The following is a 24,654-nucleotide window of genomic DNA, read 5'->3' as shown; positions in this document are numbered from 1 at the left end:
TCATCTTCTTTGAATTTGTTGATAAAACTTTAAAAACTTAGAAAGAATACCCAAAAAATAGCTAACTAGGAGACTGTTACAGGTTGTTAGTGGAAGGACAAGAAGAATCAGTTACTTGAATTATAATTTCTATGTTATATAGAGTTTCTAAAACTGTTGATGTGAGTTGCTTTAGTTTATTACCACTATGTCCCTTTTCTCTAAGGACCTACTTGCCCATGCTAGAGTGAATATATTTGGGGAGTATTTTCTTCCTTAAACATATCCTTAGTATACCCAAAAAACCTTTATGAAACATTTGGTTCCTTTTTATTTTAAAATTACAATAGATGAAATGCTTATTTTTATGCTTATGTTACTCAGAATTTACCAATTGTTATTTATTCTCTTTCCCCACCTAACATACTCATTTTAATTTCAAACAGTGTAGTGAAACTAGCTAAAGTCCCATGAGTAATTCATTCTCAATAAGGTAAATGGTCTATGAGATGGTTTGTGTGAAAAGAAGTTGCTCTGGTGGTTGCTAAGAGAAACCTATAGAAAAATCCATAACAAATTAATGTAGGAAAACCTTGGTTTATTCTTTTAAGACAAAAGTAAACATAGGTGGTAGTGTTTTAGATAGAAAAGTATTTAGACCTGAGTTGGATTAATAGTTCTCAGTAGTACAGGCATTAAAAGGTAGAAAAGAGCTGCAAAGGGTAGATAGACATGGAGTATCATTCTTTTGTCTCTTGTCCTCCTGTCAGCTTAAAGTGGACAGAATATGAAAATAAATAACAGAGGCTGAGAAACCATAAGCTAAACAACAAAGAGCAGATGGAAGACTCCATCTGGTGCCCAAGCTAGTCTGGGATTCATAGAGCCCTTTTGAATTTTGAAGGAACATTCATACTAAATTCAAATTACAAAGAATTCCAGTTGAGTTTGTATTAATTTAAGTACTTAATGGAAAAAAGTTAAAAATAAATTATGGTAAAGTTTCTAGTTACATGAACTGGAAATGTGATGCTTTAAATTTATTTTTTTCTTTTGTGGCTTGGGAAAGCTTATGGAAAGAGTAGAAAAGAAGGGGAGCAACTTGTATTCCAAGGTGCAGTACATTGTAGGCATTGGGCTATGTGTTCTTTGCAGTTATTTAACTGGTATATGCTCCAAACCTGCCCTTCTTTCCTCTGCATTATGATGCTGGCAAACAAGAACAAGTGAAAGGAGGACAGGGAGGAAGAAGAAACCTGACATTTCCTATTTACTTGCTTTTTTCCTGGTAAGGTGGTTTCCCAATGGACAATTTATTCCAGTTTTTGTTATTCCTTTTCCCCTCCTGCATGCCACAAACCAACTTGTGCCCTTTGGAAGTATCAACAATAGCTGAGCGCTGTCTCCCTACTGGGTCTCAGTCCTACTTCATGAGTTGTCTCCTCCAAGCCCTAGATTCTCATACCATAACTTTTTTGATTCTGTGGTTCTTAGAGTAGTAGCAGTCCCCTGCAGTTACCATTTCTGTGTTATTTTCTCAGTACCCTAGTACCTTTAAAAACAATTCGTTACATTAAATTCTCTGTGTTAAAATGTTCAATTTTAACAGAAAGATAAAAAAATTACTCCCCTAATTAACTTTTGCTGATGGCAGTCTTTCCATAAATAATGTCCATCTTATAATCAAGTAAACCAAAGTGCAAAGGGTTCAATAATTTGTTTACCATTTCATAGCTAGGAGAAGGCACAATTAGCATGCAGACCCAGATCAACAAACAAAACTTTGCTGATATTTTAAGAAGAGTCATAGACATGGAAGGACAACAGAGATGCGTGCTGTCAAATTTTTCAAAAATTGTTAAGAATTAAGATGTAAGGATTCTAACCATTTCTCCTTTTCCTCTGACTTTCTAGCTTTTTGCAATGAGCATACGTAGATTTCTTTTTTCCTTTCTTGCTCCCTTCCAAAGTACCATTATTGTGATAGCTAAAGGGATATTAAAATAAAAGTTTGGACCTATAAAGAGAAAAGATGATAGCACACTGGGAATTCTAAAACAACTGCAAAAATTAGAAAGCCAGTTGAACAATCAAGAAGACTAAACAGAGCAGAGACAAATGAATGTTGGCAGAGATGAATGAGGTAGGCTAGGCCATGCCTCAGAAAGCCAGAAAAGTTCAGAATTGGAGGCACCACATTTCTTTCTGTGTATTTGGGCTGGAATAGCCTGATTTGTTGAATTCTTATAAATAGCTATTAGATAACCAAAGTCCCTTTCTTTCTTACAGTTTATAGCTTAGTGGTTACATTTCCCTGCAAGCCAACAGAAAGATCTGATTTAGAAAAGTAGCCAGTGTTTGATAAGGCTCACACCATTGCTGGCCTTAATAAGAAAGTGATTTGAATGTAAGAATGAGAGAAAATTGGGACTTCTATGGATTTAGAAGTGAGGGGAAGAAAGAATATTAAGAGATAGTAGGCCATTGGTAGAACAAACTATTGGAGGGAATGAGATTCAGAAAATGAAACTTGCTACTCTCCCGTTAGAGCAGATTATTCTCACAAATGAATGAAACAAAGATGGATGAAAGGATGTGGACAGGTACATTCAGAGATTTTATTTCTGAGAACTTGTGTGTTCTCAATAGGGGGATATGAGGATAAGATAAAAGGTTAGGAAGAGAAATGCAAATTTGAATCAAATATAAAGGGAATGAAAACAGAAACCCTCCCCCAACATTTTTCTTCCATATGTAATTGTTATCTTAAAGAATGATACCTCAAGTTCACATAATACAGGACACAAACTTGTGACATGTGCCAAACTTAACCTGAAAACATGAGTTTTAAAAATTATGTGACAACATCTTGACATAGAAACTTTCATATTAAAAAACAATCCATTTGAAGGTTTCTTGATAGAAGATCCTCCAACACTGGGCAATCATTTCAGAATATAGCCCACTGGTAGAAAAATTCCTTAGAGGGGGTAGATATTCCCTAGCTTCCTTTACTAATTTGTGTTACTTTCCTGGTCTCTGTCATCATTTGACATCCCTGATAAAGTATCTATCTTTTGAGTATCACCAAGCCTTGTATATGAAATTGGAGTGGAATTGAAAAATATGTTATCTATGTTTTGCAGAAAAGGAATAAAGGCAGCACAGGAACACCATCCCATTACCCTTACCCATTGATTGAGCGTTTCAGATGAAGTGTAATGCTGTTTATAAAATAACTCCTGATTGGATGAATGCCTCTAGTAATTGGAGGTGTACCTTCCAAGATGATCCAAAGCTACTCAAACTCATCTGGCAAACTAAAGTCAGAGGCCTCCTTTGGCACTCAGTAAAGATCAAACCAAACTTAGGTGACTGGCCCTTCCAGATTTGCTTATGTACAGTAATTTATACAATTCTAGTCTCTGATAATAGGATTTAGTTTGGCAGAAATCGACTACAGAATGTAAATCCAAAGAGGCACCATAACTTCTTTTATTTAAGTAATAGAGATTAGAGGAGTATAAGTGAATGCTCACTCTATATTCAAGGAGTAATTTTTATACATTAATTAATTTTCAATTAATTCTCATATTTCAGTCCTATGAACATCAGCACTTGGATGATTTATCAAGAATGTCATACTATCAGAGAGTAATCAGTCGAGATAAGCAATAGTCACAGAAATTTTTAAGTGGTAAAACCACTTCACTTAAGTGTGATTAATAGTTGACAATCTAGAAGTAAGACATGACTATTAAACATTATGCACCAGGATAACACCCCCTTCCCCAAAAATGGCCCTACATTAACTACAAGAAAGTTTTAAAAACATGTAGCTATCTCCATCTCTTTCATGTATTATTTCTGTAAGATGGACCTCAAATTTTGTGAGTCATTTTCTTTCTAATGAAATTACTTCAGCCCTCAGAGGAAGCTCATAGGGTTTGGTTTTCTTGTGCAATTTCTCTTCTCTTTTCTTCATAATTTCTTGAAAGTGAATTTCCTTCTCTATCTCTTTATTGTGCAGTTCTTTGGCCTCATACATTGCTTCTTCTTTCTGTCGGATCTCCATCTCTTTCTGCCACTGTTATAAAGAGAATGTTTCATTTGCATATGATTTTCCTTGAAAAAATATGTATCAATCTAGATTCTCAGAATGAAAGATGCTTCTGCCCAGTTTTCCTCTTAATATTTTTCCTAGATATTCCTCAAGAATCTTCTACTCTACCACAATGGAGAAACACCCACCTATTAGAACACACACAAGCCCTACAGAAACAGAATTTCTTCTTAATATCTTTAAAAACAACAAATAACTCAAAAAAGAGATAATAGGGTTTATATTTCTCTATCCCAAAGGACTTTACTTTCTTTATCAATATTGATGTTTACATCAAATATTATTTAGGGTCACTAAATAAAAATCCAAGCTAAAGCGAAAAAATGAAGAAAATAAAAAAGCAAAAGGCAAAATCTGTGAGACTATTCTATACGAGGTTGAAAATGAAATTAACAGTCAGGCAAATGCTTACACTGTAGCAGACCAGTAAGAACATTTCTAAGGGGTTCATCTTAACTGATCATGTTAATTCATGACAGCAGCAGCATATCTGACACCTAGCCAGTGTTGGAAGTAATGATGACAAATGAACCAAATATCAACATAAGGAACCCCCCTTCTAATGTATTTGATAAAGAGAGTGGTTAAACAGAATGGTGAACCCTTTTCAGGGTGAGTAAAAGATCAGGGCAGAATAACTTCTGTCATGAAATGCTAGATATTCCCAAAAAAAGTATACACACTGCTGGTTTTGTAACCCTCAGCTCATGTGTATTCACAAATGACCAGACTGAGAAAAGCAACATATCAGTTAACTTACAGATTATTATATATAATAGTGCTGGAATCATGATTATTTGTCATCTGAGATGTACAGATAACAATAAGCATGACTGAACCAGAGTCCATGGCATGTCATTCAGCCTTGCTGAAGACAATACAATCTTGTAAAATGTCAAAGTACTCAGAGTAAACATTAAAATTAAAACATAATAACATCACATAATCTTATGTTATATAGCCCAGGTAGGATTTTTTTTGTGTGTGTGGTACTAGAATTTGATCTCAGGGCCTTATGCTTTTGGCAGGCATTCTTGAGCCATTTCAAGTTTTAATGATATAAGCAATACAGGTCACCAGCACTTTGCTTGAGATTATTTCTAAACAGAGTTGTTACCCATAAACCAGTTTTTCATAAAATGTACAGAAAACTGGTGCAAAATACCAGGAACACTTAAGCATAGGTTGAAATCCATGCTTTGTTTTAGTCTACAAGTTTAATGGTATTCAAGAGTAACACATAATTCCTTCTCATGTAGTAAACCTCATACTTTATTTTTTACATTGTGAAAAATCAACAGAAGATTAGCTCTTATGAACTCTCAGTAAAATAGGATTATTTGGTTTCCTAAATAGCATGTGTAAATGCATCAATACACACAAAGAAGCCAAGAAGGATATCATGTTACTATTGTCCTTTTTTTATCCCATCTTTAAAACTTGGCATGGCTACAATTTATGATAACATCAAAATTCATTTTTTTCATTAGACCCTCCAAAAAAGCAACTTTATTTCAATCTCAGCTGATCGTGACTAGTTCAATTTGCATAAATCACTGTATAGCCTGTTATGATCACCCTCTACTGCTACTGAGAGCTAGCAGTCTGAAGTTGTGACTGAAGTTGATGGGAAATGGAAGTTTTATTCATCTCATTCAGTTATTCAATCATCATGCTATAGAACACCAGCAATGCACAAAAAACCTTACATTTACTAAGTAATGGAGTATCTCGCCTATTCCTTGCATATTACAGACACAAAATTCACAAGGAGCTGTAGCTGTCAGGATGTATTTTTGTTTCTTCTCAATATTATAGATCCCATAATTCTGGTTTGTGACAATAAACTAAAAATTTGAGCAGCTATGAAAATGTGAAAGGGAAAGTGAATTTGGAATCTGGAGAACTGGTTTGGTGCATAAACTCATTAATTTGCTAAAATTAAACTTTGTTCAAGTAATTGAATTGCAAAGCACTAATTTATTCTTCTTATTGATAAATGTTTCACAAGGTTGTTTTGAGGATTAAATTATCTAATGTAAGAACATTTTGTAAGGTATGAGGCATATGGACAAGAGGCTACCACTGTACTCATTTGAAAGGAAATGATATATACTTGAATGCTTTAATAATGTAATATTCAGAGAAACTTCTGTAAACCGTCCCAAATAAAAACTACAACTACTTTTTAAGTACCCTTAAGCAGTCAAAAGTCACTTGTATATTGTATATACACACACATATGCATGTATATATGTATATATAATAAGAGATAGCATAAATATGTAAATATATAAAAATGTTTTTAAGGTGTTATCTCTTGTAATCTATTCTAGATAATTTTAGTTGAAGTGAATAGGAAAATATAAATGTTGAAATTTATGAATCATTAGAAGTTATTGAAAATGTCCTGTGTAAGTGATATATTGGCCTAGAAAAACTTTATTAATGAATAGTAGAACAATATTGCAGGTCTCATTTTGTGATTCTAATGTATTAGTTAGCCTCCAACTCTAATACATATAGCTACCGCTTTAGTGACTTAAATATCAGCTATGTGGCAAATAACTATTCAATGTGACAAGTAAAAGAAATAATCTTTTATTTTTTCAAGCGATCACTAACTAGAATATAAAAAAAATTAATCTGGCAATATAGTCAGTGTCTGATAGATAATATTAAACTACTGGTGATAAAATTAAACATATTTTATATGCTATTAAATCCACCATATTATATTCAAAAAGAACATGGAAAATAATGTCTCTCCTATTCCAGCTCCACTGCTAAAAATGTAGACATAAAATAACATGTATTAACTAAAAAAAAATCTACTAAATATAGCACAATGAATTGAAATGTCTCATGTGAATAGTCTTATATTGCTATTGCTTGTTAACTCATACAAAGAACAAAGTGATTAAAAGTCTTTCTGATATGTTAAGGGTAAAGAATGGTCACTGAAAACTGAGTCAAAAAATTTTTGTTCCACTATTAGGACAACATTACAGAATAAATCAGTGTTCAGTGCGTACTATCAGATTCTTGTCACAAGAAATCTGTACTAATTCAGAAAACAGGATTAAGCAAGTACTTCACAAATGACAGAAGCCAAATTTTCTGTAACACAATGAGGGCACTGAGGTATAGAATACCTCTTAAATCTCAGTATGTAAACAGTATAGTGAGATATAATTAAGCTTGACAATGATCAGTGATGATTCTACTTTTAATATGTGTGTGTGTGTGTGTGTGTGTGTGTGTGTGTGTGTGTGTGTATGTGTGTTTCCAGGGATTGAACTCAGACTTCTCATTTGCCAGGTAAATTGTGGCCCCAACCCATGACTGTACTTTTACATGCTACATGTTAGTACGTCAGCTTCAGAACTACATTTTATAATTTATTTAAGTTCCTTTGAAGAACAAAGCTTTTGCTGATACTTTAAGAAAATCAGTCTTACATGATGGTCAATGATTTTTGCCAATTCTTTATCCGCCTTGGTGAAGAAGTCCGGATATGGAAACATGGGGAGTTCTAATACAGGATATTCCCTTCAAAAGAGCACAAAACAGATCCAACATTAGGTATAGATTTTCTTTCTTCCCAGAAAAAAAGACAAATTCATAATTCATTATTAACCATTTGATCCTACATTGTTAATGTAATTACTCTGTGTATACTACTATATTAGGTTTTAGTTCCTGTAAGCCATCAAATGTTACAAAATTAATATGTTTGAGCATAGAGTATGACATATAAAATAAAAACTAGCATAAAAAGGCAATCTATGCTTATGAGATGTAAATATGACAGTTGGTCAGTAGCAAATAAGATGTTAGAGTAATGAAGGACTTAAGGAAGTATGAAGTGAACCGTGCTCAATTGGTAGATGAAAGTGCCCATACACCCACAAAGCTCCCCAGCCCTGGAAGTTCTGATGGAAACTGTACCCTAAAAAAATTGATCTAAAAGATGATGAAAACTTGATGTGACTTCAATACTTCTTTAATGTGTTCCTATTTGTAACGGTGGAACTGTGGGAGTTTAGTAAGGCAGATCTAATGTCAAATTACCCACCTAATAATTCTATTATTAAAGTTATTATAAAGGAATGGTACATATCCAGTACTATGTAAAGCAATATGATAGTGGTAGAGGATGTTTTTGAGTACAGAATGTGAATGTATAAGAGAAAGTCTTAGTCAAGGGTCCAAGGAAAGACAGCCCTTGAGAAATTTCCATATCTCAAAAGACTGGCTGATGTTTTAGTTTGGAATGTCTAATGGTGTTTTTTTCAGGTTGTTGCCTGTACTATTTCAGGGAGCTCAACATTCTTGATCATCTTGTCCTATGTGGCACTAAATGTTTCTCAAATGCTTCATTTGTCTTCTTCTCTACCATTACCTCCCTTATTCAAACCATCATTATTTCTCATCTGGTCTAAAAAGCTTCCTTTTTGGAATCTCAGTAACCACAATTCATTATCTACTTTCTAATTGTCTATACATAGGAGCCAGAATTTTTTTTCCAAAACACAAAATATATCATGTCAATCTCTTACATCAAACTGTTCAATATCTCCCCATTGCTTTCAGGATTAAGATTGAATTTGTTAAGGAAGCCTGAAGTATGTGCATTTGTTGAAGTACTTCAATATGGTTTCTCCAGACTTATTTCCATCCTCCCTGCCTTTTATTTTTTGGCCTACATCAGTGCATTCCTAGCACCCAGTCTTTCTTGCAATTGCTGTGATGCACCTTGTTCACTATTGCCTGTTTGCACGTGCTGTCAACCTCTTACCCTTGATCCATACTGCAAGACTGGCTCATGTCTACTCATCCACCAACTCTCAGCTAAATCCACTACCACAGTTCTCAATCAACTATGGGCTTTTCCTTCATTATACTTACCTCAGTTGTAATTTTACATTTTCATGTGCTAGTGTGAGTTGTATGTTTTCCTGACTAGAGTGTGAGCTGTACCATCATCATAGAGACTCTTACTAGTCTGCTTATCATTGCCTCTCCAGTGCCCAGTAGTGCCACTAGACACCCAGTGAGTATTTGTGTTTGCTGAATAATTATGAACACATGAAAGCTATGGTATAATTTGACCCCCTTTACTTTCCAAGCCATCAGTATGACACTATTATACAACACTGTTGTGTCACCAAGGGAGTCTCCAGTACAACAAGAGGACAGCAATCTCTGGAGGCAAGGTGCATGGTGGAGCAGCAGAATCTCTAAGGAAAATAACTGAAGTGACAGAAGATAGAGACCTCTATCAACCTAGAATGTTGAGAATTATTGTGGGCAGAAAACTACCATGCTTTCTACTGCATGCAGAATTGGGACTCTTGCCATTCTATTAAAACATTAAAGAAAAAATGTGACCCTAGAAAGCTGGGGAATTGGAGGACATGCAGGAGTGATGTATTCATTCTATGATATCTGGGCATTTCTAATGTTCAAAGAATTATGCTAAGTACTATGAAAAGAAAAATGTAGAATTTTAAAATTATTTAAAGGTTAAAAGTATTCAAGTAAGTTGCTTCAAATTTCTTCTTGAATAATGTTTAAATTTTTTAAAATAAAGATAATGTTAAAAGACCTTTAAAAACAAAAAGTTAAATAGATTTGCTTATGAACCTGTGATTTCCCATTACCTCAACTGAATCATTTGCACCAGAAAAGAAAAATACATGTAATGCTTGATAATGTGAAACATGAGAAAGTAAACATTTGTGATATAAACAGATAAAATGTAAAATGGTTAAGCACATGGGTTGTGTTCACAAGCAGCAAAATTTACTTCTGCCACTTAGTGTTATTTCAACTTTCATATGGAAAACTAATAGTCCTTGCCTTATTTTGTTTCTACAAGGCTTAAAAAGAAATAAGATATCAATGAAACACTAAGCAAGTTTCAACTGTAATATCTTCACTGTTATCATTATCAACAAAATTGGGGGGAAGAAGCCATTGCTTTTAGCTGGTATGATCAATTATAGGAAAAAGGAATGAAGGACCAGACAATTTTGATAAGCCTTCAATGAGCTGTAGAAGTTTGACATTTCAAGTCAAATGGGAAGTGGAGAGACACTTTTCCAGAAAAATGATGGAATATTTTCCTAGCATCATTTTAACAAATTGTCACTAATGTGGAGGATTTAACAAACAAACATACAAAAACAAATAAACAACAACAAAATCTAAACTCCCTGGAATACATTGTTTTACAATCCAGAAGTCCTAAATCAAGGTGTTTAAATGGTTAATTCTAGATAATCTAAAGGAGAATCCATTTCTTACTTCTCTCTTAGCTTCTGATGGATGTTGGCAATCCATGGTGTTCTTTGGGTATGAATACATTATTCTTATCTCTATCCATCTGTTCAGATGGCTTTCTCTTCTGTGACTCCATGTGTCTTATTTTTTATTTCTTATAAGGGAACATTTTATAAGAATATAGGGATACTGTCACTGGATTTAAGGTCCAATGACCAAAATGGCTTTAGCATTTACTTCAGTTGACTAAGTTAACTAAACTTTATATTGGCGTACTTTTGGCAGTAGGTCTCTGACCTCCTTTTTCTTAGAATATTCACTTTAGAAGCTTTCAATGGTAAATTATCTCAATACTTTGAAATGTGAATTTCCTCCTTGGCTCTCTCCAGTTTTATAGCCTAGGAATACACTAGAGGGATTCCTCTGAAATGTAATCACCAAGAAGATAGCCTCCATTCCCAGTCTCTATGGAAAGTTCAGGGGTCTAACTTAGATAAGTGATGACATCATGAAGACCTAAAAACATTGGACATCCTACTCTCATCCTCTTGTACTTTCCTGTTAGTTCACAATAGCACTTAAAGTTTCTCCCACCTTTTGTTTCCAGGGAGCTAAATTTAATCTTGTTCCCCTACTTAATGGTCTGGAGTAAAACCTTATCTGCCGGTTTAATTTATCCAGTAAAATCTTCCTTTGACACACTCTAACAGGATGATTTTATCTAGAGATCTTTGCATTAATCCTATATGCAAAGACATTTTTTCCAAGTAAGATCATATGTAAAGACACAGCATGATAAGATTTGGATGCACTTTTGGAGAATAGAGTTTAATGCATGATAGATGACAAAATAGTAACAAAGATTCAGAGGAAGGAAACAGATGGTTCATTTGGGGAGAAATATGTAGACTAACATGGTTAGAACCTAAAATACATTTAAGGGAAGAGGAGGTGGCTTATTCTTTCACTTATTCATTCATTTGTTCAATTATTTATTGCAAGTAGGATGTTGCCATAAGGAAGAAAAAGAGATAACATTGGGTACTGCCATCCATGGAAGGAGATCTATAAATACACATACAGAGTACAATTGGAAGACTGCTAATGATACTAAAATAAGGTTCTCTGGAGTACACAATACGTGGCATAATTAGTCTGAGAGTGGTTGAGAGAGATCTTTCTGGATGGATTGTTCATGGTTATACTAGGATTATGATGAAGTTGATAAAAAGACACATTTGGGACATGTTCAGTGTATTTAATATACATTAATATCTACCAAAGATAAGAAATGTACCAGAAACTGGAGGAGATAACATAGTTCTTTATTTAGAGTTGTGATTTTTCAAATCCCACAAAACTCCCCTGAAGACATATAGGTATGGGGGACTGAGCATCCTGCTGAGCAGGAGATTCTCCCCCAGGAGCAGTTGGCATCAACAGTTCTTAGTCCTTTACTCTCCTTGTTTTGTACTCTGACCTAAGATTCAGTGCTGCAGCTTCAGCTCAGCAGTTAAAATAATGCAAACTATATTACCTATTGGAATTATCTAATGAGGGGCGATGCTGTTTCAGTTGAATAACTTGCCTTTGAAATAAATACAAACCTCAGTATTATACTAATTGAACTTTTCAAAAGCCATTGGGATTTCTGTTTGTCACTATAGAAACGTAGTTTGTGGTAGATCAATGATCCCAAAGACAACAATCATTGTCAGAGAGAAAAATTATGTGATAAAATCTATTAAAAAGCATTCATGATCCATGGACGTTGCCAGGACTTGAAATGCCAAAGTCTTAGAGAGAAAGGAACTATGGGGAAATAAGCAACACTGTGCAAGGTATATTTCTCCCAGGGCATTTCCCTGTTTATCGTATGGAGTAAAAGGTGAAAAATTTAGGCAGAGGAATTTTGATTAGAAGCAGGGAAGTCAGGCAAGTGTTTGGCCAGCACACAGGATTGGAGAAGAAGAAAACCAAAATAAAAGACTTCAGAGCTGCCAAGGTAGCTGAACTTTAGGGATGAAACTCAGGAGAAGTGCATACCACATCACACTCACCACCAGGTTTCTTCTCAAGGGTTTTGCTGAATTATTAAACTGAGAAGGCCCAGGAGACAAACAAAGCAGTGTAAGTTTTTAGAATCTTTAGAGTAGCAAGGACCACAAAATTGGGAGTTCTGAATCTATGACACTGGAGAGGCCTTTTAAATGATAATTTTATTAGTATATAATAGTTGTATGGGGGAGGGGTAACTGTGACATTTACGTATACACCTACAATATATTTTAGTTAGATTTGCCTTCCCCCTCATTCTCACTCTTCTCCCCAACCCTCATCTTAGAACAATTTTGACAGGTTTCATTCTGCTATTTTCATATGTGGATACAAATATCCTACCCCTAGAAAAGACCTATTTTTCCTCCTGCCCTTCATTTTATTTAAAGTGTATGTTGACGGTACAAGAAGGTTCCACCTTGATACTTCAGGACTGTATATGTTTGCTTTAATCAAACTTCCCATCCCTCATTACTTAGTCATTCTCTGTTACCCTGCTCCCCTGATATTCAACAACTTACAGTGTAGTGCATTATATTATATTCATATGTAGATGGGTTGTTTCAATATTTTTCATTCTCTAACATTTTCTTTACCTCTCCTGTCTTCCATAGTCCCCTCAGACAGACTCAGTACAGAATTTTGTTCTCTTTTTTCACTATATATGTATATATAGATATACACACACACACATATATATATATATATATAATCATATGTGTATCTATATATACACTTAGCTTGTGGGTCTAGCTTCCACATGAGGAAAAACGTGAACTTTGTGTTATGTGTGTCTATCTATCTATCATCTATCTATCTATCTATCTATCTATCTATCTATCTATCTATCTATCTATCTATCTATTTCTCCCCTAATTGTCCTAATCATCAAGTAAGAATATATTATTATTTCTAAGACAGGTCAAATTATAGATTGATTAAAATGAGTTAATTTAATAACTCTATGTACAGTTAAAAGTAACTGTACATGAGCAAGAACTCTGAAGTTGACAGTGAGGAAACCCAGGTTTTGCCCATTTCCGACCTGACACAGACACAAACATGTAGTAAGTACCTATGTTAATTTTGGGTAGAAAAATACAACAGTTCCTATAGTTAAAGAATCAACCATTTATTATTTTAACAATTTTAATCAATTACTTTTCAAAGTCTCCCTAAGTTACCTTGTTCTCTCCTTCTCTTTATGCATCATTAGTTTGGTTACTATTACTGAAATAATCATAAAACATAAATAGTGCCATTTATTAAGTTACAATGGGCAGGAGAGTATGTATGTATTAAGATAATTTTTACAAAAAAACCCACAAACGTGTCTTTTGACTTTTTGAGCCTGGCTTACTTTGCTTAACATGAAATTCTAAAACTGGAAAGGCTTTGATAAACATATCAGGATCTCATTTGGGACTCCTGAAAATCCATACTCTGGGGTTATCTGAATAAGATACAGATTTAAATTAAAATTTAGATCATCCTTGGGTGAGGTTAGCTACTGGTTCAATTAAAATACTCTGTTTTCAATCAAGTTACAAAATAGAGAAAGTAAACACTTTCTGGAGGCACAGAACACCAACCACATTTGTAATTTTTCAAAACAATTAAGCATCCAATAAAAATTTAAGCATCTAATTAAAATGATTATGCATACTAAATAAAAATTGCACAGAAAACTCAAACTAGAGTTGCAAATATGGGCTTTAAAGTACTGTGATAGCTGGACTGGAGGATGTAGCTCAGTGATAGACCTGTTGCCTAGTGAATATGAGGTCCTTGGTTCAAGCAGAAAAAAATAAGTTAATTAAAGTAAATTAAATAACTATGACAAATATATTTAAATAACTGAGTAAAGATGAATAACTTCACTGGAAAACTGCAATCTATTTTAATAATTCACATAATAATTCTCAAATTGAAAAAAGCAAGTTAAATTTAAAATTCAATACATGGATATAACAGCAGATTGGACATAGCAAAGAAAAGATTAGTGAACTGGAAGTTAGGAAAATAGAAAGGTCTAGGCTCAAGCAAATATCAACACAGACAGAAAATACAGAAAAGAGACATAGAGCAGAAAGCTAAAATGACAATGCTGTAATAACACAAAACTGCAAATAACCCAAAATACTTACCAATATATCAAGAGCTAAATTGTAATAGATTTATAGAATGGAAATACTTTAAGTACTTAAAATTAATCTCTTATGCTGTTTAAAAATCAATTCAAAATGGATCAAAGACCTTAATATAAGACTCAAAACTTTGAACTACTACACAAAAACAGAGAAAACACTTGAAGATACAGGCACATGCAACAACTTTCTGAATAGTACTTCAATTGCTCAGAAAAATAAGAGCAAGAACTGACAAATGGAATTACACCAAATTAAAGTAACAAAACTGTTACCAGAATGAAAAGACAGCCTGCAGAATGGGAGAAAATCTTGGCAATTTGCTCATCGGACAAAGGATTAATACCCAGACTGTATGAAGGAAAAATTAACCACCAAAAGAATAAAACCAATTAATAAATAGACAAATAAATTGAACAGAGAGTTCTCAAAAGAAGTATAAATTGTCAATAATACATGAAAAAATATTCAACACCCTTAGCCATAAAGGAAGGAAATACAAGTCAAAATATCCCTGAGATTACATCTCACCCCAGTCAGACTGGCTATTATCAAAATAAAATAAAACAAACAATAATACTGACAAGGTTTTGGGAGGTAGAGGGAAGGAACCCCACGATGGTAGAAGTGTAAATACACAGTTGGCAGGAATGTAAATTAGGATTCATGCTTCTCAAGACCTAAAAATAGGACTACCACGTAATCCTGCTACACCACTCCTGGGCAAATAGCTGAAGGGGAGTAAGTGAAAATACGGTAGGGATGCCTGCACACCCATGCTTACTACAACATTGTTCACAATAGTTAAGCTATGCAATTGACCTAGGTGAACAAAAGATGATGAATGGATGAAGAAAGTATGATATATACAAAGGAATGTTATTCAGTCATAAAGGAGAATGAAAATATAGTTTGCAGGAGAAATGGATGGAACTAGAGGTCATCACGTTGAGTGAGGTAAGCCAAGTTCAGAAAGACAAGTATCAGGTTTTGCTCATAGGTGGACTCCAGATACCATTCACCATCATATTATGACATGATTGTAAAAGTTGGATTGTTTGGAAGGGAACCAGGAAGAGGGGTAGGAGGAAAGGGTGTGGGGGTGGGGTAAATATGATCAAAATATATTAAATATAGATGTGAAAATAGCAAAATGAAACCCACTGAAAACTGTTAAAAAAGGTGGGGGAAGGAAAGTAGATATTAGAGAGAATAACAGAAGGGGTGAATTTGATCAAAGTACATTACATGCAGGTGTGGGAATATCAAAATGATACTTATTTATAAAATTAGTTTAACTTAATAAAAAATTTAAATATAACAAATGAATGTACTATAATTAGATGCACCCATACCTACAATTAAACACATAAAACAAAACAATTTATAGAAGACAACATAGAGTGTCATTTTATTTATAAGTATTCCAAACCAAATAAAACTATACAACACAATTTAAGGATACATACATGTATACAAAGCCAAAAGAAAAATAAAAGAATGATTGACAAAATTCTATATTGAAGGGAAATCTAAGTAATTAGGGATTATTTTTGTTATCATTACTATTACATATTGTATATATTACACATTTAATAATAAAAAGGAGAAATAAGTAAAAATCACGCTTTTGCATGAATGAAACATGTTCTGGAGACTCAGTTTGCTTCATGTGGTGCCTGCCTAATGAGAGGTACAAAGGCACTTTCACACAGGTCATTTCACTAATACAGATCATGAGATTTTTAAGCCTGAAACAGTTACACCAAATCCAAATAGTCTGACCATGTACTGGGCTTGCTGCTTGCACATGAATAGGACTAACAAAAATCACCTAAGGAATAACTCAGGTGCTATACCCACACTGTCTCTGAGCTGTTTGCTAGGACTCTGCAGCGCTGAATGTTTTCACAGATACAGTGCATCTCTGTGCAGCAGGATCACTATCTGGAGGCATCTTGTCCCCACCTCCCCACGCTTTCTAATGTCACTTGCTTTAAGGCCCCTGGCCTCACAGACTGGGGGCATCAAGGAACTTGATCTCACCTCATTACACTTTGGGCTAGGCTCAATTACTTTCCCTTTAGGAGCTTTTGATATTTTTGAGTACATTTTATCCAACTGTGCTTTCTTCTATTCCACTTTCCCAGGCTCTTTTCCTGTACCAACTGGGAGCCACTCCTGTTTCTCCAGGTCTGTTTGGCATTGCATCAGTGCTCTGATGCCATGTTTAGGCCATGCTTGTCCAGAGAGACAGGGGGACAAAGCCTACTTGTGGCTCTCAGGCCTCACATTGCTCTCCCCTCCCTCCAGGTCCCAGTGGGGAGCCCTTTGAGTTGCCTTTCCACCGTCATGGTCCCAGGGCAGAATCACTAAGAAACTGTGAGGCTATTTTCCTCCAACTATATAGATTTACCCCCAAATTTAGAACTGTTTAACATCGCATCACTGTTTATAATGTCCTTTCCTTTTCTATAGTATTTACTCATATTTTATTCATGGGTTAGGGTACTAGGGGAAAAGAAATACAATTCCTTGCCTCTCATAATTTGCATAAACAAAGATCAGAAGCCAGAATTCAAACTGACCAGAACTATTTCAAGACTTCTAGAGCCCTTGAGCATGTCAGGTGACCAATCCCTTCCCTACAACCCAGTGCAGGAAGATCAGCGTCTCCTCAACAACATAAAATGTATAGGTAGAGCTACCTGTCAATTCTTCAGTAGCATTTTCCCCAATTTCATTTCAATAAATTATTCTTAGGAACCATGGCTTATCTTAGAAGCTAAAAGTTTTCAAATCTTTAGGGATACATTAACCATGTCTTTCATTCCATCTGATCAGATTTAATCTTTAATGCATCTTTAAAAGAAGTTTAAAAGTACATGATATTCTGGTACACAAAGAGAAGATTTTAATCCCAATTAAATAATTTTTGTTTTCCATTTGAGAGAGCTGAATGATGTAAATTATAAATCATACCTGAATATACTTTCAATATTATTTTATTTTCTGTTACCATGATTAACTTGCCCAATTACAGAGTCTAAAGAGTATAGCTGCTTATAAAAAATAAGACTTAAAACACTTTTAAAAGAAAGTTATATAGTGTTAAAAAAAATCTAACACCAAATCTGTTTCCTTGGCTACTTTTTAAATGTAAGCAAGTTAAAAAAAAAGATTTTCTTCCTAACTATTATTATTTTTACCATTATCTGCTCTTACATTAAAATTTTCTTGAACATATGTAATTGACCTTGCATTGAAGCTCCTTTACTTAGAAGCATTCGATAGATAACCATCTGCTAAGTAAGAGTTAAATGCACTTCTCTCACTCCGCCAACATTGACAGCCTGGACAATGATCTCATTTCTGCCTGAGATGAACTGTCAGTCATGGGGAGGCTGCAGGGTCTTTGGGTTTCTGACATTCCCAGTGAAGCTGTCCCAGGGGCTCTGACTCAGACATTGGCTTCTACAGTTTCATTCTCAATTTTCCTTGCCAGCCAGACTATTGATCTGGTGGTTTCCATATACAGTTTTGGCCAGAAAGTTTCATGTGTTACTTTCATACTGAATAGACTTGTATGAAATAGAAAAGAGAGTCCTCCTGCAATTGCTTTAAGTGGGGCGGGGAGGGGGTCAAGGGGATGAGATGGTGGGAATGATTTAACCAATGTACAATATAATCCTATAAAAATTGTCACAATGAATGCCCCCTTGTATCACAAATGTATCCTAATTAAAAATTAATGATTAAAAAAGAAACAACTAAGCAACTCATAATGAAGGATTTTTTGAGTTTTAATTTCTTTTCAATTAATTTATCAAAATATCCAATGGACACATTCCATTGAAACAATTCTTCCTATATTCCCAGACACAAAATGTTATAGTTTTGGGTCAAAGACAGCCTGCTGCCACCCTAAAATTACAGATTCACCTTCTACTGCAGCTTATCTACCCTTTAAATCAATTTATCCATTATTGTCCAGGATCTTTGCATTAATACCATTGTAGACCCTAATCTGTGTGGTTATTGCAGCAGGATGGTGATGTGTTTGATGTCAGAAGACACAGTTAAAGGATGCCATGCAGGGGGTTCTACAAAGCAGAAGACATAATGTGACTCCAGGACAAAACTCTGAGACAAATCTGGAAGATGAGCAGAATGAGTGTAGAGTTCCTGAGAATATGCTGCCTATGGTGTAAGTGAGTAGATGTATCAAAGTGTCCTTTGGGAGCCAAGGTTGGGTGGAGAACAAGGGATTGTTCCCATGTGGACATGCTGAGTCTCAGTGTTTTCTTACATACATTAGAACTGGCTGCTCTCCAAGTTGGCTATGTTGCTGTTATCCTGGGAAGATTCCTCAACTCTTCTCTGTTGGGGCCTCTGCTTTCTGCACCCAGTATGCTCTTGTTTCTTAACTTATTCCCTTATTTTGAGGAGCATTTTTATAATTTTTAAAAATAAGTTAGCATAATTTAATTGTACAAAGAGATTCCATTGTGATACTCACATATTTACATAATGTACTTTGATCAAGTTCACCCAATCTACATTACTCTTTCTTAACCCCTCTTCTGCTTCCACCCATCCTTTTTAACAGTTTGTAGTAGGGTTTCATTATGTTATTTTCATATATAAATATATATATAAAATACATATATATGAAAAAAGTATATGAAATATATATATGAAAAAATATACATGAAATACATATATGAAAATTTGTGGAATCTCTCTTTATGAGCTTAGCTTATATCCTTTAACATGACAATCTCCAGTTTCACTCCTCTTCCTGCAAATGACATAATTCTTAAGTAGCTTCTTAGGGCTGGGGTTGTGGCTCAACTTATAAAGATCCAGCCTAGCAAGCATCAGACCCTATGTTCAAATCCCAGTACCACCAAAAAAATTAAAAAAACTTCTTAAGGAAGGCAACTCACTGAAAGCTATTATAAAAGGGGGGTGGTACAGAGAAATGAGGAAAAGAGAAATCAATAGAGTTAATCTATCAATGTACAAGATATACATGCATGAAACAACATGATGTAGCCCTTTACATTAGTATACATAAATAAAAATGCATATTAAAATATATAGTGAATAGAAGGTAAATAATTTGAAACTCAGTGTATTTGAAAATATCTTATTCCACTATCAGATTTGCTAGATTGGGACAGGAATATATTTGTAATCTGAGCTCTCCCCAAATAGAACAGAATATATTTAGATAAATTTTATGTGAAATCTTGTTATCTACTTTCTAAACATTATGAACTAAATATGAAGGATAACAAGGGATCCTCTAGAGTGGATATCATTGCCCATCAACACATGGAAGCAAGTGTTCCACTATCTTCTTGCTTCTGGTTCTGATTCTGAGGAGTCTAATGCTACCCTGATTCTCAGACATTTGAAGTGGTCTACTTGGCACTTCTAGAACAGTATTAAGATACTTATTGTTATTTTTCTCAATAGATAAATGCTGAAATCTCTATAACAATAAAAATGTTTGCTTCTTGCCCACATAAGACTGATATAGTTTTATAAGTGCTCTCCTCTATTTGATGACCCAGGAATCCAGGTTCTTTTCATCTTGTAATGCCATCATGTCAACATGTGTCATTTAAGGTCACTTTGGCCAGGGAAGAAAGATTTAGAGGAAACACAGTGTTTTTTAGCTGCTTTACCACAGAAGTGTAATGCTACTTTTGCTCTTGGTGCTTGCGAGAAAATGCATGATTCTAACCCTGGGTTTATAATCCTTGGTCATATTGCTATTTGGGTTACATATTGCCTCTTTGTGTTGTCTTGTGGATTACAGGATACTTAACATTATCACTGGCCTCTTTCCATTAGATGTCAGTAACACCCTTCACCATGACAACCACTGAAACATTGCCAATACTTGATGGGCAGCCCTGGTTGAGAACCACAATTCTAATCTAAGTGCAAGAAAGTCTTATAGAGCAAGTAATACCACACATAAAATGTTTTATGATTATTACTGGTATCTATCACAGAAAGTTTTAAATTTCCTTTTTCCCTAAACTTTCCATTTTCATAATGTGAGTAGCAGACAGATTTCCACAATGGCCCTCAGTAATCCCCACTTCCTAGTACTCATGCCTCTGTGCACTCATTTCCTTACCCCAAGTATGAGCTGGCTAAGAATTTGTGTTTAAACAATGGGCTATGACAAAGGTGATGAGATATCACTTCCATCATTAAATGTTATTTCTGCTGTATTAGGGATTATCTCTTGGCTTTTATGTGTTGACAAGCCAAAGCCATACTGGGAAACCAAAAAGCCATATTGGGAAACCATACATTAATTGTATGGCTAACAATTAATGTGCTTCTGCAGTTCTTAGTCTAACATTCACAAAGAATGTTATCACTCAGATGTTTATGAATGATCTTGGAAGCTGAGTGTTCCCCGGTTTTCCTTTAAAGGAGACTCTAATTCTGGCCAACACCTTGATTGAAGACATGCAAGAGACCTGCATCATTGAGCCCCATCAAGTCATATCTGGATTTGTGAACCACTGAAACCATGAGATTATAAATGTACATTGACCTTAGTTGCTATGCTTTACAGTCGTTTGTTACACAGCAGTGGATAATTAATACAAAATACTTTGTAGCAAATGCACTTTTTCAAGCATTATTTGAGCCCCTTAAATGTGCAAATTTTTCTTTAGTTTCTAAAATTAAATTAAATATTGATAAATAATTCTTGTTTTCCTTGCTCTTTTTTCTTGAAATTCCATAGAACTCTGGAACTGCACATACTTTGTCTTCTCATTAAATTTTTCCTTCTCTTTGTTTTTATAACTACTTCCTGAGAGATCTCTTCAATTTTATTGTCCCATCCTTCTGTTGAATTTTTAACTTCTATTATTATGTTTTTAATTTCTAAAAACACTTTCTTCTTATTCTAGTATTCATTTTTATAGCCTTCATTTTCATGGATGAAAAAAATTTCATTTATTTCTCAGAGGATAATAATTATAGATTTTTTGAACATTTCTTCTGTCCTGCTGTGTTTCAGTTTTCTCTGAATGCTTTTTAATTTTACTTATTTGGTTCACTGCGTATCATGTTGGAATCTTTTTTTCAAACATTATTATAGCAAAATAATAAGATACATTTCTTATATCTCCAGTAATATTTTAACAACTTTACTGAGGTATAATTAGCCCACACATAAATTGCACATAATTAAAATGTACCCTTTGATAGTTTTACATATATATATCATGATCATATTCAAGAAGATGAAAACCATAACACCACCTCTAAATTTTCCTCATTCCCCTTTTATTAATTATTTGTGTTTAAGAACAAAACAGTACCAAGACAACTGGAATTCTTGGCTGGGTTGCTGGGGCATGTGTGAAAAATGACTCTTATTATGGAGTGATTGGGTAGTGATTACATTAGTTACATATTGCTACATAAAAAATTTCCCCATAATTAGCAGCATAAAGAAACAAACATTTATCTTTTCACAGTTTTTATGGGTCAGAAATTTGAGCACAGTTCTGTTCCGTGTCTCCCAAAAGGTGTATCAAGTGTTCCAGACACTTCAGGCATCTTAACGCTCAACCAGGGTGAGCGTTCACTTACAGGTGTCTTCATACACAACCACTGGCAAGCTTCATGGCATTGCTATTGTCAGAGACATTGGTTTATTGCCACTTCAGCCTCTCCTTAGGGAAATACTGTAATTGGTTTCCCTTGGAGTGAGTGAATAAGAAAGTATGGAGGGTTCCCAAGACAGAAGTCACAGACAGTTTAAAAACTAACATTAGAAGTGATACCTCATCACTTCTGCCATATTCTATTGGTTAGAAGTGAAATATTTAGTGCACCTCACAGTCAATGAAATTAATTACAAAAGAGCATGGATGTTCAGGAGGCTATCTCAGAGCTTCCTACACAAGAGTGAGGCCATTTTGTTTTGGCCTTTTCTTTTGTGCTACATAAAGACATCAATCTCCTGCCTGGGATGAATCACTCTGAACCACAGGGTGAGGAGGGAAGGGGTGACAGTAGAAGTGGTAGAGACAGAAAATAGGAGCTCTTTGAATCTGGCAGTCCTGTATGAAGTCTTCACCTATGTTCAGGACAACATCTGAGTAGTCTTTGAAAGCTTTTAAGCAATAAAATAGTATGAGCAGAATTCTCTTTCAAAATGATTGCTCTAACAGTTGTACAGGTTGAACAAGAAATACTTAGAGATATGGGACCATTTTTGGACCAATTGAAATAGAACTGTGGCAGTGATTATGAAAGATTGGAAGAGTGGTCTTATCAGCGGAACATTTGATTGCCACAGCAACTATATAGATTAGGGGGAGGGGAAAGAAGGGGATGCAAAAGACCATAGTTTTTTCCTCTTTTTTTCTGCCTTTGAGTGATTTCACTGTTGCTACTTCAATTGTATAAGACTTGCAGCTTCAGGCTAAAGTACTCAAAATGCCTAAATTTGAATATCCCCACTCATGTTTTATTATAGAAGTTCCCAACTATAAAGTCTTGACATGCTGACAGGTTTCTCCTTCCTTCCACTCCCTCCTTGCCAGTTTTAATATATGGCAAGTAGAAGAAAACCTTCAGATATATAAATCATTGCAAGGCAAAATATTGATATATCATCTCATTTATTCAGAAGAAAACAAAGCACAAAAAATTAGTTACTGCAGAAACTGGAAAGAAGATCTAGAAAATTAGTGCTCAATTCATTCAACAGGATGTGAGACATAATAGCTATAAACAGGAGAAAAAAGTCATAAAAATAGGACGGAGAGAAAAAGATGTGAAATTAGGAAACAAAAAGTTCCATGAAAACAAAAAGTTTCATGGTGATAGATTAATACATAGTGAAAGCAATTAAAAAACTGAAAAGACATCATGAAAAATAAATCAGTGGTATGGATCATTAATTTGAGATTCCCAAAGTTCAGAAGAAAATATAGATTAAAAGTAAAGAGAAAAGCGGTAACTAAAATAGAATAAACAGATGTCACTCAAATTTTCAAATTGTTTTATCAATTTGAAAAAAACAGAAAAATCAGTCAAAAATCTGACTGCAGAAAATTTAAAGAGTAAAAGAAAAATGACCTGAATGCATTTTCTGAAATGACTTAGTACCAGATTTTTAAAAAAACACCTGAACTAGGCATAGTAGTTCACATGAATAATCCTAGCAACTCTGGAGACAGAGGTAGGAGAATTGAAGTCTGAGGCCAGCTCAGGCAAATGTGCAAGACTCTATCCGAAAAATAACCAAAATCAAAAGGGCTGGGGGAGTGTCTCAGGTGATAGAGGCTTGCCTAGCAAGCTGAGATCCTGAGTTCAAACTCCAGCACTGATAAAAAAACAAAAAAAGAACAAAAAAAAAGAAAAATTCAATGATAAACCCAAAATTCTGTAAATATTGAGACCTGAAAAATAAACAAATACAGCTACTTATGTAAGCATGAGTAAAAAAGCCTTGTCTCTCTCTTTTGTAATAGGAAATGATAAAACTCTTAATTTTTGCTCTCAAGAATTTAAAATTTTTCAAATAGCTGGAATAAATTCTACTTTTATTTTTCTATAAAAGTACTCAAATTGAGAGACTGAGAATAGAGACATCTGAAAGTTTATTTGAACTTTCAGGCAAAAAAAAAAGAGAGAAAGAAAGAAAAATAAGAATGAGGAAACAGCATTGAGTGAAGCCATTTGTGCTAAGCTCTGAGGACAACAATATGCAGTTCGAGAAACAGACATCTAGCCCAAACTTCTACAAAGATTAGCAGGGAACATGGAATAAAATTAAACTCAGTCTAAATAGTTGTTTGAGTTATGTTACACTATTAAAAGAGAAAACAGTAAATGCATAAAATAATTTAATATTAATATGCTTTTAACATATACATTATAATTTTAAACTATAAAAGACATTGAGGGAAAATAAGTAAAAATTTGTTTTACTTCCCCTTACCTGGAGTGAAAAAAAGATCAAGAGAAGAATGTGATGCAAAATAAATGATTTATTATTGA

General features: G+C 34.4%; 1 protein-coding gene across 3 annotated transcripts in view; it reads right to left on the bottom strand.

Moving 5' to 3' along the window:
• Window positions 1-2,335: 2,335 nt before the first annotated feature.
• The window catches only part of Tmem232 (transmembrane protein 232), a 318,408-nt gene continuing 296,089 nt past the window's right edge, over window positions 2,336-24,654 (bottom strand). For all 3 annotated transcript variants that reach the window (XM_074076974.1, XM_074076976.1, XM_074076977.1), the window contains 2 exons: window positions 7,564-7,654; window positions 2,336-4,066 (listed from right to left, as the gene is read on the bottom strand). In XM_074076974.1, coding sequence (XP_073933075.1) covers window positions 3,875-4,066; window positions 7,564-7,654 — 283 coding nt within the window. In that variant the 3' untranslated portion in view covers window positions 2,336-3,874. The remainder of the gene's footprint in view (window positions 4,067-7,563; window positions 7,655-24,654) is intronic.

Source organism: Castor canadensis, chromosome 6 (assembly GCF_047511655.1).
Source record: "Castor canadensis chromosome 6, mCasCan1.hap1v2, whole genome shotgun sequence".
NCBI lineage: Eukaryota > Metazoa > Chordata > Mammalia > Rodentia > Castoridae > Castor > Castor canadensis.
The sequence above is the reverse complement of the archived record's forward strand: the minus strand, read 5'-3'. Positions and strand labels throughout refer to the sequence as shown.